The following is a 15,923-nucleotide window of genomic DNA, read 5'->3' as shown; positions in this document are numbered from 1 at the left end:
TAAGCCCATAAAGGACAGAGTCCTAAACAAGATAAACCTAAAGAGGCCACACCAAGACACACCATAATTAAAGTGGCAAATGTTAAAGACAAAGAGAGACTCTTAAGGGCAGTAAGAGAGAGACAGTCAATTATCTACAAGGGAACACCCATAAGACTGACAGCTGATTTCTCATCAGAACATTTCAGGCCAGAAGGGATTGGAATGAAATATTCAAAGTGTTGAAAATAAAGAACCTACAACCAAGACTTTACCCAGCAAGACTATCATTTAAAACTCAAGGATAAATCAAGAGTTTCCCTGACAAGAAAAAGCTAACAAAGTTTGTTACTACCAAACCAGTATTACAAGAAATGTTAAAGGGTCTTCCTTAAGAACAAGGAAGAAAAAAAGGAGAAGGAAGAATAATAATAAGAAGGTGGAGGAGGAGGAGGGGAAGGAGAAGAAGAAAAACAGAACATAGTTAAAAGAATAAAATGACAATAAATACATACCTATCAATAATCACACTAAATGTAAATGGTTTAAATGCTCAAATCAGAAGATACAGGGTAGTTGAAAAGATAAGAAAATAAGAGCCATGTATATGCTGTCTACAAGAGATTCAACTCAGAACAAAAGATACACAGAGACTAAAAGTAAAGGGATGGAAGAAGATATTTTATGCAAATGAAAAAGAAAAAAGAAAAAGCTGGAGTAGCAATACTTATATCTGACAAAATAGACTTTATAACAAAGGCTATAGTAAGAGACAAAAAAGGATGCTACATAATGATAAAGAGAGCAAACAAGAGCATATAATCCTTGTAAATATTTATGCACCCAAATAAGAGCACCTAAATATACGAAGCAAATCTTGATGGACATAAAGGGAGAGATTGATAGTAATACAGTTATAGTAGGGGATTTTAACACCCAATTGACATCAATGGATAGATCTTTCAGAAAGAAAATCAAGAAAATGGTGGCTTTAAATGACACACTAGATCAGATGGATCTAATTGATATCTTCAACCATTTCACCCCAAAGCAGCAGGAGATACTTTCTTTTCAAATGAACATGGAACATTTTCTAGGACAGACCACATATTAAAACACAAAACAAGTCTCAATAAATTTAAGAAGATTGAAATCATATCAAGCATATTCTCTGACCACAGTGGTATGAAACTAGAAATAAATAAGAAAACACCTGAAAAATACACAAAGACATGGAGGCTAAATAACATGTTACTAAAGAATGCATGGGTTAACAATAAGATCAAAAGAAAAATATCAACAGATACCTTGAGTACTGGTTGGGTGGCTCAATTGGTTGGAACGTCATCCCATACACCAAAAGGTTGCAAGTTCAATCCCTGTTTGGGGCACGTATGGGATGCTTTTTCTCACATTGATTTTTCTCTCTCACTTCCTCTCTCTAAAAATCAATAAAAACATATTTAAAAAAAACCCAAACTGCCCTGGCTGGTTTGGCTCAGTGGTTGGAGCATCAGCCCATGGACCAAAAGAGTCATGGGTTTGAATCCGGTCAGGGGCATGTACCTCGGTTGCAGCTCGGCTCCCAGCCCTGGTTGGTGTTATGGAAGAAGCAGCAGGATGATTTCTCTCTCTCCCATTTATGTATTTTTTTTCTTTCTCTCTGCCTCCCTCCCTTCCTCCCTCCCTCCCTCCCTCCTTCTCACCCTATCTGAAGATAAATGGAAAAAAAAGTATCCTCAGGTGAGGATAAAAAAAAAAAGAAACAAGAAAAATCTCAAATAAACAATCTGACTTTATGTTTAAAGGAACTTGAAAAAGAACAAAGCCCAAAGTGAGTAGAAGAAAGGAAATAATAAAGATCAAAGCAGACATAAACGAGAGTCTAAAAAAACAACATAGAAGATCAATGGAACCAAGAGCTGGTTCTTGGAACAGATAAATAAGAATAACAAACCTTTAACCAGACTCATCAAGAAAAAAAGAGAAAGGATGCAAATAAATAAAAGCAGAAATGAAAGAGAAGTAACAATTGACACCAGAGACATACAAAGAATTTTAAGAAAATATTACAAACAACTATGTCAACAGATTGGACAATCTGGAAGAAATGGATAAATACCCAGAAACCTACAACCTTCCAAATCAGAATCAGGAAGAATCAGAGAATCTGAATAGACAGATTATAAGTAGTGAAATTAAAGAAGTAATTTAAAAAACTCCCAACAAACAGAAGTCTTGGACTAGATGGCTTCACAGGTGAGCTTTACCAAATATTCAAAGAAGAACTAACACCTATACTTCTCAAACTATTAAAAAAAAATTCAAGAGTAGGTAAGATTCCCAAGCTCATTTGACCAAGCCAGCATTATCCTAATTCCAAAACCAGATAAAGATACTACAAAGAAAGAAAATTATAGGCCAATATTCCTGATGAGCACAGATGCTAAAATTCTCAACAAAACATTAGCAAACTGGATCCAGCAATACATTAAAAAGATCATACACCATAATCAAATAGGATTTATCCCAGGGATCCACGGTTGGCACACTATCTGCAAATCGATAAATGTGATATTCCATATAAACAAAATGAAGGACAAAAACACATAATCATATCAATAGATGCAGAAAAAGCACTTGATAAAATCCAGCACCTGTTTATGATAAAAACTCTTAGCAAAGTGGAAATAGAGGGAACATACCTCAATGTAACAAAGGCCACCTATGAAAACCCACAGCCAACATCATACTCAGTGGACAAAAACTACATTCCCCTAAGATAGGGAACAAGATGGGAGATAAATAATGATAGAAGGAGACTTGTCTTGGGGTGGTGAGCACACAGTGCAATAATATACAGATGATGTATTATAGAATTGTATCCCTGAAAACTATATTTTATTAACCAATGTCACCCCAATAAATTCAATAAGTAAAAAATAAAAAATAAGGAAAAGAATATTTACCCAATCTAATTTTTTGACCATTTCTTCTTTAGTCATATCTTTCCCTGGAAGGAAGCGGGTTCTGTTCTTACCCTCAGGATTTATAAACTGTTTCTCCAGGTCTTTTATTCTGTCTGTACACTGTGAAAACTATTAAACAAAAAAGAAACATTAACTTTAAAACTAACTCTTTTGCTTGTAAATCTTTTCTTTAAAAAAATTATCTTTATTGTTGAAAATATTACAGATATCCTCTCTTTTTCTCCCATTGACCTCCTCCTCCCTGTGCCCACCCACCCCCAAGCCTTCTGCACACTCCTGTGTCCATGGGTTATGCATATATGCATATAAGTTGCTTGTAAATCTGAAAATCACATAGCCAGGGGTCTTTAGTGTCTTTCAGTAGGACTGACAGAGGCAAAAATGGACGAAAATTCTTAAAACACAATCATCTGGGGCTTGAGGTTAAACAATGCTTCTCCTCACTCGGCACCATGAGAATGAGGTCTGTAACTGACCCTACAAAGAAGGCAGTGACTTCTGAGTTATCAACAAAAAAACTGATTTAACACCCAGTCCTTTGTTACTTCCCATTTCGTGTTATACTCATGGGATGTTGTGTGGTTGCAAACTATGCAGACTTGACATCTTTACTGAAGGTTGTTACAGAGGCCAAGGCAGACAACAAACAAAGTATAGAACATAATACACTTCGGGTTAAAACCCTTTGCTGGCAATAGGTTTAATGGCTTCCCAAAGAAGAATGAAATTCTTAATTTCTATGACCTAGTGAGGAACAGACAGAATTATTTATATATTTTTTGGTAAACACCCAATATAGTATCTCATATATCAACTATATTTGTTGAATTAATGAGACTTTTGAGGTAGATGAAGAAATATGGCCACTGCCAAGTAGAAGTGGCAGCCACACTGAGTTTTTGTTTTATTGAGAGAGATGTAGAACATGGTGAACACCAAAAGCCAGCATTTTTAGCTTTTCTACTGAAAACCTGCATAATTTCAGGGAAACCATTTATCTTTTCTAAACCAGTTTCCTTAACTGTCAAATTGGAAAATAAGGCCTAATCTCGTGGTGTTGATCTGTTAAATGAGATAATATATTTAAAGAACTTTACGTGTCCAAGACGATACAGGTAGAGCTTAAAAATGTTAATATATGCTCCTCCTCTTGACAAAAATAATTTTATTTTTTTAATTTAATTAATTTATTTTTGTTACAGATGTTTCTCCTTTCCCCCCCACTGATACCTCCCTCCCCAAGACAAAAATAATTTTAAATGGTGACATAAATAATTTAATTTTTTTATTTTTCTTCCCCTTTCCATACTTCTTAATTGCCTTCACTATGGAGTTAAAGTATATATCCATACGTAATTAAGCATTTGTTGTATTTATTATCAACAACACAATGTTTCCTTCTCTCTTTTTTTTTTTTATCCTCACCCGAGGACATTTTTCCATTCTTTGTACAGATAGAGTGGGAGGGAGAGAGAGGAAGAGACAGAGAGAGAGAAACATCGACGTGAAGGGACACATCGAGTGGCTGCCACCGCACGACCAACCAGGGCCGGGGACAAACTGCAACCGAAGTACGTGCCCTTAGCGGGAACCGAACCCGGGTCTCTCCGGACCGCAGGCCGACGCTCTAACCGCTGAGCCAAACCGGCCAGGGCTGTTTCCTTCTCTTAAACAGGAAATTAAATAGGAAGCAAAAATATGGTGCTTTCTTATCCAGTGGTGACTTGATTGATCTTATTTACCCATGGGTCGTTGAGGAAAAACTGTTTACTTTTTCTATATAAAATGGTGTTCTTGTACCTTACAATAGTTCATGTGACTTTCAAGATCCCTAAAAAGGACCTCTTATTACAAGCACCAGGAATATATGATTCATGGATATGATTCTTGGATTAAACTGTCCTGTGATTAAAAACTATTTCAAACAGCTGAAAAAACACAAACCTTAAGAGAATTCCTAAAATAATGCAAAGAATGGGAAGACTTTGAAAAAAAACACAAAACACAACAGCTTGAACAAATAACAGGCTCTGACAGGGACCCGGCACTGTAAGGCACTGTATGGCTTGCCTCAAGCTCAAAATGTCACACCAAGCCTTTCAAAGGGCCCATGTAGTTAGTGCTGAGTAGACAAATAATTAAGTGAGGTGTGGAGACTAAGCTTAGAACTAACTCTGGTATAACAGATAACTGATATAATACATTATTCATTTGTCTCAATTCATTTGCAGTCAGAATGGTAAATGCTCATGTCAGGCAGGGCATACTATTATTAAATGCATATTTCCTCTTGGGTAAACGGAATTCATATTTCACCCTGGGTAAGTGGTTTTTATGGCATGAGATGCCAAGTATATAGTTTTTGAGAACAACTAATTTTATCCATTTAATAGAATTATCGATTTGCAATTCACATAAATAAAATGCTTATATAATAGAGTGAATGTTTCTGTTGTGGACCTTATTGAATTTAGTTTTTTTTGCTGTTCGGGCATCTTGATAGTTTAGTATGGGCAAAGATGGCCCTAAAAATGTATTTTGGGAAAGAGCTAAAGAGAGCCAACTTATTCTGTAAAATGGAGTGAGACAAATGTGAAGTGCCTGGGGAACAATCAGGATGGTGAGGCTGTGGAGGGGATCTGGGGGTGAAAGATGGAAAGACAGGCCAGTGAAATGGAGCTAGGCTAGGGTAATACATGCGGGGACTGTTCCCAGTGATAGAGTGGCCCTATGGAACTTTGAAGGACATGGTTCCCTGATATTTAACTTGAAGTTCTTCGTACTTCTGTACCGTACCCTCTCACACTGTTGTCCCAAATCTTCAAGAACGTCAATTCACAGACAAAGACCTTGCAGATGGTTTTGTGTAGATGCAGGCTGAAGAAGGAGTGAATCCCCAGTCTGCACTGACATGGTGCAGAGGTGGACCAGCCACTGTGTTGCAACTGATGAGGGAATGTGTGAATCCTCATGATGTGATTAAATTAAAAAGGCAAGACATGCCCAGCTGGTGTGGCTCAGTGTATTGAGCAACAGTCCCATGGACTGAGAGATTGGCAGGAGGCAGCTGACGATATTTCTCTCTCACATAGATGTTTCTATTTCTCTCTCCCTAAAAATCAATAAAAACATATATATACACACATATATATGTATATATATATATATATGTATGTATATATGTATATGTAAAGGTAAGACCCAAAACTGTGTTTACAACATGAGCTAATAAAAAACATTTACTTTTACACATAGAAAAAGACTAGAAGAATCTCTTTCAGATTTGTAATAATTAAAGTGATTATCTCTTGGGGATAAAATTTTATCTTCTTCTTTAAAAACTTTTTATTTTTTCAAAACATTATTAACTGAACATGTCTTAATTTTATAATTAGAAAAAATCTGAAACAAATCTGACATTTTAGAAAACTTGTTGTAGGTTAAAGTTCTTTCCTACATTGAGTCAATGTTTCCAAGTTTAAGCCACACATTTAAAAAAATATGTTCTTATTGTTTTTTTAGGGAGTGAAGAAGGGAGAGAGAGATAGAAACATCGATGTGAGAGAGGAACATCCATTGACTGTCTCCTGCATGCCCCCTACTGGGGGTTGAGCCCCAAACCCGGGCATGTGCCCTGACTAGGAATCTAACAGGACCTCTCAGTCCATGGGATGAGACTGAGCCCCACAAGCTGGATTAAGCCACAGATTTTTTTAGTTAAAATTTTTCTTATATTTCATTAAGAAAAAAATTGCAATTGTTACATGTGAAGAAAGTAGCCTTATTTTCTTTCTTTTATTTGTTATTTCATGTTTAGTTTTTTTTGCTTCATCACACTTTTTAAAAGGCCATGTCATTAAATTACAGGGAAAATGCAAGGGTTAACAAGGAGTCTAATTATATGTGATTGCTAGTTAATAACAAACAACAATCTCGGCTCTAGAGGGCAAGAATACTAAAAATAAGAGAGCCAGATCTTTCCAGCAAGCATTAAAAACACAATTATACTGGCGGTTGTGAAATTACTTAAGTTTTGAGTTGTGAGAAAGCTGAGCTGGAGCTGAGATTTGGGAGGGTGTGTATTCCCGGAAAGGCAGAAAATGCTTCACGGGAAAAAAGACATCTGAAGCTCCAGCCCCTGCTGCAGTGTTCCACGGCATTTTGAAATAAGCCACATAATTTTATGGATCTTCCAGGTTCCAGGAGTAGTATGTATGAACTTATACAAGCTACAGACCAATAGTGATGGGGAGGAAAAAAGCAAGTGGTCGCAGACAGTGTCTCATGAACACATTTCCACCTGAATCTGGAGCACTGCTAGGTCGGCATCCAGGGATCTCTTGGCTGGCAGTAATTTCTGGGTCACATGAATCTGTCTTTGCTTCTCAGCAATCTTCAGTTTCAGGAATCGGATGTTTTCATCCAAGACATGTATTTCAATTTCTGCATTTAGTTTCATCTTCTCTTGGATATTAATTTTTTCATAAAAAATGCACACTTCTTCTTCCCGCTCTATCAGCTGAACGCCACTATGGTCAAATTGAGAGCAGAGGTTAAGAGGATGTCGAGGCCACACTTTTACTAGCTATTGTGGTTCCCTCTGGATTTGGGTGTAACGGACACATCAACATTGCTTAATTCTAGAAGACAAGCGATATCTACCAATGCCTTTCTAGTTAAACTCCACACTTTGAATTTTGGGGGATAGGAGAGGGACAGTTGTTTAGCGTCTCAGCTCAGAACTGACCATGTGGTTGGCTGGCATAGTATCTCTGCAAGTCCCCAAGGTTTCCTGGGGTGGGAAAGAACGTCATTCCCAATGCATGAAGAAAGTGATCTCATAGTCTGATTTTCTGCGGACCCTTTTCTTGGACCAGACTTGCCAACCAAGGTCTGACCAGATGTACCCAGGCAGAGGGCCAGAGAATGTATTTCTGCAGTGATACTGTTCTATGTAACTTGCCCAACCCATTAGGTTCTTTTAAAGTTGACTGTTTCTGATGTAAATTTTCTAATAAATAGACAAATTATGTCATGAATAATAGTGCCATGGGTAAGACCCCTCTTTGTGAGGAAAATATGGGGCAGAAACAAAGTAAGAAATTTCTAATTTCTGCCCCAGGGGTCTGACCAGGGCCTGGGAGTACGCTGCCTAAGTGCTTTGATTTGTGCCAGGAGTCAAATGTGAAGTTTTTTTTTTTTGTTTTTGTTTTTTACCCCAGAGAAAACACCTGTCAACCCTTTGGAAAATGAATGGTATTCTTCACCACTCTGAAGTTCTTCCCACACACTGTGCATATCCATCATCCCAGAGTTAATCTTTAATTGCTTCTCTCTCTCTTCTCCTCAAAACATGTGTTTACATAGTTGTATTGGACTAATCTTAGCTCTATATTTTGTCTAATTTGCCATTTATTGGTTCTTCTCATTATCTCAGTTCTCCTGAAAATAGAAAACAGGAGCAATGCCATATTATCCTTTTGTCCTTTCAGGGTCCAGCACTTACACAGAACACAACCTTACACAGGACACAACCTTACACAGGACACAACCAGGGGTTGATGAAAAACAATCTGATGCCAGATGTAATTACTACAGGGCTCTGCGATCTCAAATGCCATATTTCTCAAAACACAAGAATCTTGGGGAAATTGCTAAAGTAGTAATTGAGTAATGATTTAACTGTAGCCAGGAATAAATGATGCTACTCATAAAGTTCATTCACTTGCTGAGAAAACAAACTGAGAGAATGGCTGAATAAATATCATAATATGAACAAACCCATCACAAAAATAGATATGTGATCCAAAGACTTATGTATGTCAACTTGACTGAAATAATTTGGTGGTGTCAGAGGCATCCTGAATGGTAATTTGGGAAAGAACTTTAATCTTCAAGTAAGCAACTCCCCAAACTAGACTCTTGCTTGTCTCTCTTATAAGGACAGTTGCTTTCTTTCTCTTTTTTTTCTTTCTTTCTCTATTTCTCTTTCTTTCTTTCTTTCTTTCTTTCTTTCTTTCTTTCTTTCTTTCTTTCTCTCTCCTTTTTTTCTTAAATTTAATTTATTGATTTGAGAGAGGGAAAGAGATTTTGTTGTTCCATTTATTTATGCATTCACTGGTTGATTCTTGTATGTGCCCTGACCAGGGACTGAACCCGCAACTTTGGCATCACGACAATGCTGTAACCAACTGTGCAACCCGATCAGGGCAGTGCTTCTTATTTTCGGGCAAAACATAGAGCTACTCCTCCTCCCCTCCAAAACTAATAAAACCTGAATGTCAAATGTCCCTCACCATCCACTGTCAAGTATAGATAGGAAAAGGGGAAACGTTTTTAAATAGGACCTTTGGTTGCTTTGTTCCCCCAGTAGTTTTCTGATTTTTACCTTTCATTTCGACACTGAACAGCTCGCTCATATTTTTTGCGAAGCTGCACCATCTCTTCTTCAATCATTGTGATCATATGGGCAAGCCTGTCAATGTTATTTAACTGGACTTCCTTCTTCTCTTTCATTTCCTGAAGTTTTGCTACAATTTTGTATACATCATTTTGCATGCTTTCTCTGATGGTAACATTGTTGGCGTGTTTCAGCATGGAATTTTGTAGTTTTCTTTAAAAACAATGGGAAATGGATAAGATGACAATCTTCTTTAGTTTTTAAAAAAACAATGAAGACTTCTAAACACAAACAGTAGCAAAGTAGCTCTTGATTTAGTACAGCCCTTGAAATGACAATAGTAATAATGATATTCATCACATGATCCTCTTCAGGAATTTCTGTGATCTTCCCAGGTCTCAATTCCCCCTCCATCTGGATTAGGATATCCTTCTTTTAAGCCCCAAGACTCTCCTGCCCCACCTCCTTTATCAAAGCAAGAGACTATAGTAATTAGTTTACTGCTCTGTGTTCCCAGGACTGTGCTCGCTTAAGGGCAGAGATGGTTATATCTGATAATGTCCATTGGCCTTAAGCTGGACCCTGACTCAATAAAGCATCACAATAAATGCTGAATGAATGCATGGTTTCTATAAATAATACATTTCTTTTATGTAGGATTAGAACCTGATAAGGACATTAGACTTTCCTTTTCATACAAATTCTTTACCCCGTTTACCCCTACCCCTCCACTACCCATACACCAGGGTCCATTTTGTAATATCTTTATAAAAGGAAACTGGGCAATAATGGCCACCAGAAACATTTCAGGTAGATCTGGGACTAAATATAAGTGAAAGAGTCAAGCAGATCTTGGCACAGGGTAAGTAATAAATTAAAAAAACAACAGCCATTTGTCAGATACTAATGAGTATTTTTACATGGTTTAACTCATTTAATAATAAAAAGTCCTATACAATAAGAACAATGTTTATGGGTAAAAAAGGTGAGCTCAGAGAGAGAAGGTATTTTGCCTAAGGTCACACAGCTAGTAATTTGAATTTAGAAAGCCACTTAACCGCTACACTGCCTCTCACAAGCATATTAGATGCTTCAAATCTACAACCAGGGTATGCTGGTTAATATGCATTTGGTTGTCTTCTAACTTTAAGTGCAAATTATCAAGTTGGTGCTTTTTATTCTAATTGGATAAATGAAAATAAACATAGTAAGCATAGGTATATACTGTAGTTTTTCATTCACTTAAAAAATTGATGGCTCCCAAAGAGTAGAAGCATGAGGAATCACATTCAGATGCTTAGATTGTCATCTGTAAAGCAAGGTGTTTGAATAAGGGCTTTTCTGGCTTTATTATCTACTTTATCATCTCCAGGGTGTGTTAGAGTTCAGTGAATCAGAAAACTTTAAAAGGAGAATAGTTATTATACCACTTACCTTTCTTGAGAAACTGCACTATTTCTTAAAATTTCCAGTTCATTTAATGACATTTTATACCTTTCTTTTATTTCATTTACTTGCTGGTAAGCTTTGTGAAGTAAGTTAACAAATTTGTTTCTTTCATTTCGAATAGTGTCATAAAGGTTAGCAAACTCTCCAAGTCTGTGAAAATAAAAGTGTTTTTGAAACTTGTGAAATTAGGATGTTCCTCGCACCCCCCCCACCTAACTAGATAAACATAATGTAATTCTTTCACCTTCGATGAATTTCACGCTTTTTCTTCTTGTGTATCTTGATTTCAATATCCTTTGCTTTGATCTCCTTCACAATACTGTTATATTTTTGCTGAAATATAACAATTATGTGTGAAATAATAATAATAATAATAATAATAATAAAGCCCACCACCAACAACATATGAATAGTCAGCCTCACCCCATCTCATTCCTATCTAGTAAGAAAAGCCCTTTGTACAGATTCTGTGAGATCTGAAAACTGCCTAACCAGCTGAACCAAATCACACTAGCGAGGAGAAAGGGTTAATTAAGGAAGTGGAAGAATAAGAGAGGAGGAAAAGAAAGAGCCTGTACAGGATGGGTTTGAGGGAAATGTCTGGGGAACATTTGAGGGAGCCAAGAGTGGGCTGGGTGGGTGAGGAGTTTTTGGAATATAGATGAGGGAAGGGGATTTGTAGTAAGTTTTGATAAATTTTATTGAGTCCTCTGTGGTATTTTGTGAGAGACAAGCCATGGTTTTAAAGCACTTTTCCTTTTTTTAATTTATTTTATTTTTACATTGAGTGTTTTCCTATTCAATAAAGCACCACACTGAGATCAGCCATAAAAAGATGTTACAGCGTATACACGAATATTTTAAGTGAGCACTTATAATTTTAAAATCCTAAAAATATACCAAGTCTAAGTACACTAGTTATGTTCTTCAAATATAAAGATACTGCATCCTTTATCTAGTGAAAGAAACATATTCAAAGATGAAGTATTTGCTGACAGAAACCAGAGGAAATCGTTTCTGTTGGCCTTCTTTTGAGGACTGTGAAATCAAACTCATTTGGCATGAGTGGTTAAAAAGAAATTAGGCATCAGAACTAAGATTGACATGTGACAATTTTATGTTGTTCTCAGTGAGAACAAGAATCTGGAAGAGACTAATATTATTTAAGTAACTCTGTTGTGAAGAATTAAACAGATATAAAAATTTAGTATCATCAACTCCATTTTGGGGGGGATAGCAACAATGGTTTTCTCCTTCACCCTTTGTCTTTTTTGGAGGATATAGATGATGCATAAAATAAAATGATAAGACTGACTATTGTCTTATGGCAATTTATTTTATTACAGGTAATGTTTAACAGACCAAGCTTTAATGCTAAGAATACTTAACAAAAACAATAGCTTTCCTTTCTTAACTTCCCTATTTTAAGAGAAAGAATAATGTGCTTTTATAAGAATGAGGACATTTAATAATGAGGTTTGGTTTGATCCACAGATAACATATGTATCGATTTTTGAAATGAATTTGAAAATTGTTCAATTCATAAAACAGGTCATTATCCCCTGTAACAAGTATCCCTCTGCTCTCTCCTTTCCTTGTTTTGCTCCTGCTCCTCCTCCCCTCAGCCACCCTGTTCCCTCAAGCTGCCTTCTTTCCTTCATTCCTCCTTGGCCACTGTCTTTCCTGTCTTTATGAAATCCAGCTACTCCGTGAACTCTACTGGGCCAGCCATACTAAACTTCTTGTAGTTTCTCAAGTGTTCTAAGGTGGAAAAAATAAACAGTTAACAGGGAATCTGAAGAGTTTGCTGTGGGTTGTGTGGTGATCTTTTCCTCAGTCTTCTCTGCAAAATCTTTATTTAACCTCATTGCTCACTATGCTTTGATGTGAGTTCTATCTGGGGAACAAGAAGAAATGCTATTCTGTATAAATACTTGCTCAGAATTAGAACAAAGGTTGACCTTAGAAATGACCACTATCTGGGCCACATGGTAAATTTCAGGTTTTCTAGTTGAGTAATATATCATGTCATTCATTTTTAACAGGGAACCTCTGATCATAATTGTTCAGTGGAATAAATGGTTCTAACACTAGATTTTTAGCTAGCATGACGGGAGGATTGTTTTTGCCATTGGTTTTATTGTTGTTTTGGTTTGGGCCCGTTGAACTGGGTCAGCTCTGACACTTCGTCGGGAGCCCAGGGAAGTCATCTGGTAAAGGAGTAGCTAAGGTTATCTTAGCATTGGTTTAAATGACAATGGCTTGATGAACTTGGGAAGGAGAGCATTCTAATGTGACCCGCTCTTGAGTCGTTCCAAGGCAAATCACAGTTGGATGTGAGATATCTGTGGCCTGTGCAGTTGTCAACCATGTCCACCACTTCATTCTTACTGATTGTCATCTGTTCAAATATTCTGCTCATTGTGATTGATCTAGCTCTTTCTCTCTCCAGATTGTTGACTATCACTAATTGAATCTATTTTTCAGGGCAAGATTGAGTCTTGCTGTGGGAAGCTGTATCATCACTGAAATTTGAAAGAGACTTAACAATTGTAGCTTTCTAATGAAATGAGACTAAAGTCTTGTAGTAATTTATGGATGGTTACAAAAATGCTGTTACCTGAGCTTTCAGGAAATCCTTGGATTTTTGCTCCTTCTCATCAATTTTGATTTGAGTCATACGGACAAGGCTGAATATCAGATCTCGCATTCGTTCTTGCTCCTTTAAAAGTGTGTTTTCTTCTGCAAGTTGCTGTTCTACTAACTTAGACTCAGCTTCTGATAAGATTTTCTTTGGAAAAACACAACATATTGTGACATTTTTTTGAAAGAACACCTAAGGACATTATCTTAGACTATTTTTTAATTCCTATATAGAATTCCTTTTATTAAAACATAAAACAAAGTAACTCTACTGCCTTAGCTCCAAGTACTTTTTTTTATCTTATAAAAGAATGTGCAAATATGGTAACAGGTTTAACATGACAGAATGTTTTCTTATTTAGACTGTATTTACAAGTAATTTTAAGAAAAAAAAGAGCCAAAAAAGCATGTTTTAAAATACTTTGATAGTGGCTTGAATGAACAAAATTTGAAAAATTTACATTCAATATTGATGAAATAAAACATTGTTTTTTTAAAAATGTAATCAATAGTCCTTCTATTTAAAAATCTCATAAATTTGTATAATTTTTGCTGGTTCAAGCACATCCTCCCCTCCTCCTCAAATTTAATGTTGGAGTGGACTTTAAGATGAAGAAACAGACCAACATTAGGTAGGATCATACTCTATTTGCTGGTTCTCTTATTGACGAGGTTTCGTGGAGCACTGTTAATCATTCTTAGAGGCTTAAATGAGAGGTGATATTAACCTGTTGGGTCAAATTCCTTTTAGCTACTTCAACTTCCTTGTGGAGTTCTCTCCTCCTCTCAGATAATGTAGTATCATCTTTAGGGATGGCTTCAATCTGGAAGTCAAAATTTAAAACAGGCATTTATACAAGAAATAAATTTTCAAGGTCATGTAGTGAACCCTATCATATACCTTTTGAAATTGGTGGGCAAATTATGATTCTCAATCTTATAGGAACCATCTATTTTGCTGAATAGTCTATAAAGTCATTGAAAACTAAAATATAAAGACCTGCCAAAAATCTGTGATTCCTTAGTTGTAAATATACTTTTTCTCATTCATTTGGAAATTTTAAAAAGTTTTAGTAATAATAGCTGCTAAATATATAAAGCATTAACTAACTATGTGTCAGGTAAAGTTCTAAGTGTTTATGCGTATGGTCTTATTTAATCCTCACAATAACTCCACGAGGTGTGTCACATTATTATCTTCAATTGTACAGATAAGGAGAATGATGAATGACAACATTTAGGCAACTTGGCTCAATGGTGTAGGTACAAACCCAGGCAGTTAGACTTAGAACCCATGATCATAACACTGTATTCTACTGCCTAACTCATCAGTCAGCACTTTGAAAACATGTATATTCAAATGATTTTTATTATATTTATAATGTGTGAATTAATTTATTAAATCCTGTAGATTAATGAAAAATAGGAGCTATTTATTACTGACAGTGAGAATAGTTGGCTACTCATATGTAATAGTTTGATGAACAGCTAGGAAGTTCTTACATAAAAGAAAGCCTCTTAATCTTTTTTGTTGATACCAGAAATTACATAATTACATTTCTATTGTATTGGCTAGTGCTTCTGTCCTCTGTTACAGTACTTTGGGGAGAAGGCAACATCTTATTCCATCAGCCTTTGCTGTCTTATTAGGAATGAGCTTGTCAGATTCCTTATGATGGAGAAGAGAGAAGAGAGGAGGACACATGGCAGCTTCTGGGGAAATACCCCCCAAGAATACAGAAAAAGTTATCGTTGGGGGGGGGGGGCTGGCAGCATTCTTGACATAGGGCAGGTTTAGAGTTGGACCTTTATACTAAAGCACATGACTCCAATCTGATGTAGTTTATGTTCTACTGTGAAAGCACACACTTCTAGGCACCAAGGTAAAATATTGTTTAAAATATGTCCCAAGAAGGGAAGATCATACTGTTTGGTGATTTAAAGGTCATCTAACAAGATCCTTCTGAGATTCATGCTGCCTTTTTAAACCAGCTAAAGGGTGTCTTTCAAGGCCCCAGCACATGAAGATGGACCTGTGCATCTCCAGTAGCACCTTCTCTACCTTCAGATGCCCAAGGATGTCCTGCTTTATAGGGCCTCTCCCATCATAGAGAACTAGCTGTTGAGAATCACACACTCGACTTAGGGAAATAAGATAAGCACACACTCGACTTAGGGAAATAAGATATAGTCTTCTGAAATCCATATAACAATATATAGAATTTGTGGTTTTGATTAGCCGGTAATTGCTATAGCCGATCAGAAAAGAGAGCCCAACATAGATTTGAAGCATCAGGGAGGATTTCATGGAAGAGTTAAGAAATCAGTTAAGGAAGAGTTTTATTTCTCCTTCTAGAAAGTAGGGTTAATTCTCCTGGCACAGAGGAAGTCCAGCAGACATCCTGGTGCCTGATTCTTTGCCACAGGTGCCCAAAAGTGGGCTGCTCTAAATGCTTTGCTCC

General features: G+C 36.5%; 1 protein-coding gene across 1 annotated transcript in view; it reads right to left on the bottom strand.

The window, feature by feature from the left end:
* The window catches only part of CCDC146 (coiled-coil domain containing 146), a 138,771-nt gene that overhangs the window by 15,242 nt on the left and 107,606 nt on the right, over positions 1-15,923 (bottom strand). Inside the window, exons 9-15 of the mRNA XM_036246769.1 lie at positions 14,190-14,285; positions 13,439-13,609; positions 11,063-11,151; positions 10,804-10,968; positions 9,358-9,582; positions 7,270-7,498; positions 2,949-3,077 (exon numbers count right to left, since the gene is read on the bottom strand). Coding sequence (XP_036102662.1) covers positions 2,949-3,077; positions 7,270-7,498; positions 9,358-9,582; positions 10,804-10,968; positions 11,063-11,151; positions 13,439-13,609; positions 14,190-14,285 — 1,104 coding nt within the window. The remainder of the gene's footprint in view (positions 1-2,948; positions 3,078-7,269; positions 7,499-9,357; positions 9,583-10,803; positions 10,969-11,062; positions 11,152-13,438; positions 13,610-14,189; positions 14,286-15,923) is intronic.

This window comes from Molossus molossus, unplaced genomic scaffold (genome assembly GCF_014108415.1).
Source record: "Molossus molossus isolate mMolMol1 unplaced genomic scaffold, mMolMol1.p scaffold_m16_p_7, whole genome shotgun sequence".
Taxonomy (NCBI): Eukaryota; Metazoa; Chordata; class Mammalia; order Chiroptera; family Molossidae; genus Molossus; species Molossus molossus.
Note: the sequence above shows the minus strand (reverse complement) of the source record. Positions and strands in the feature narration are given on the sequence as shown.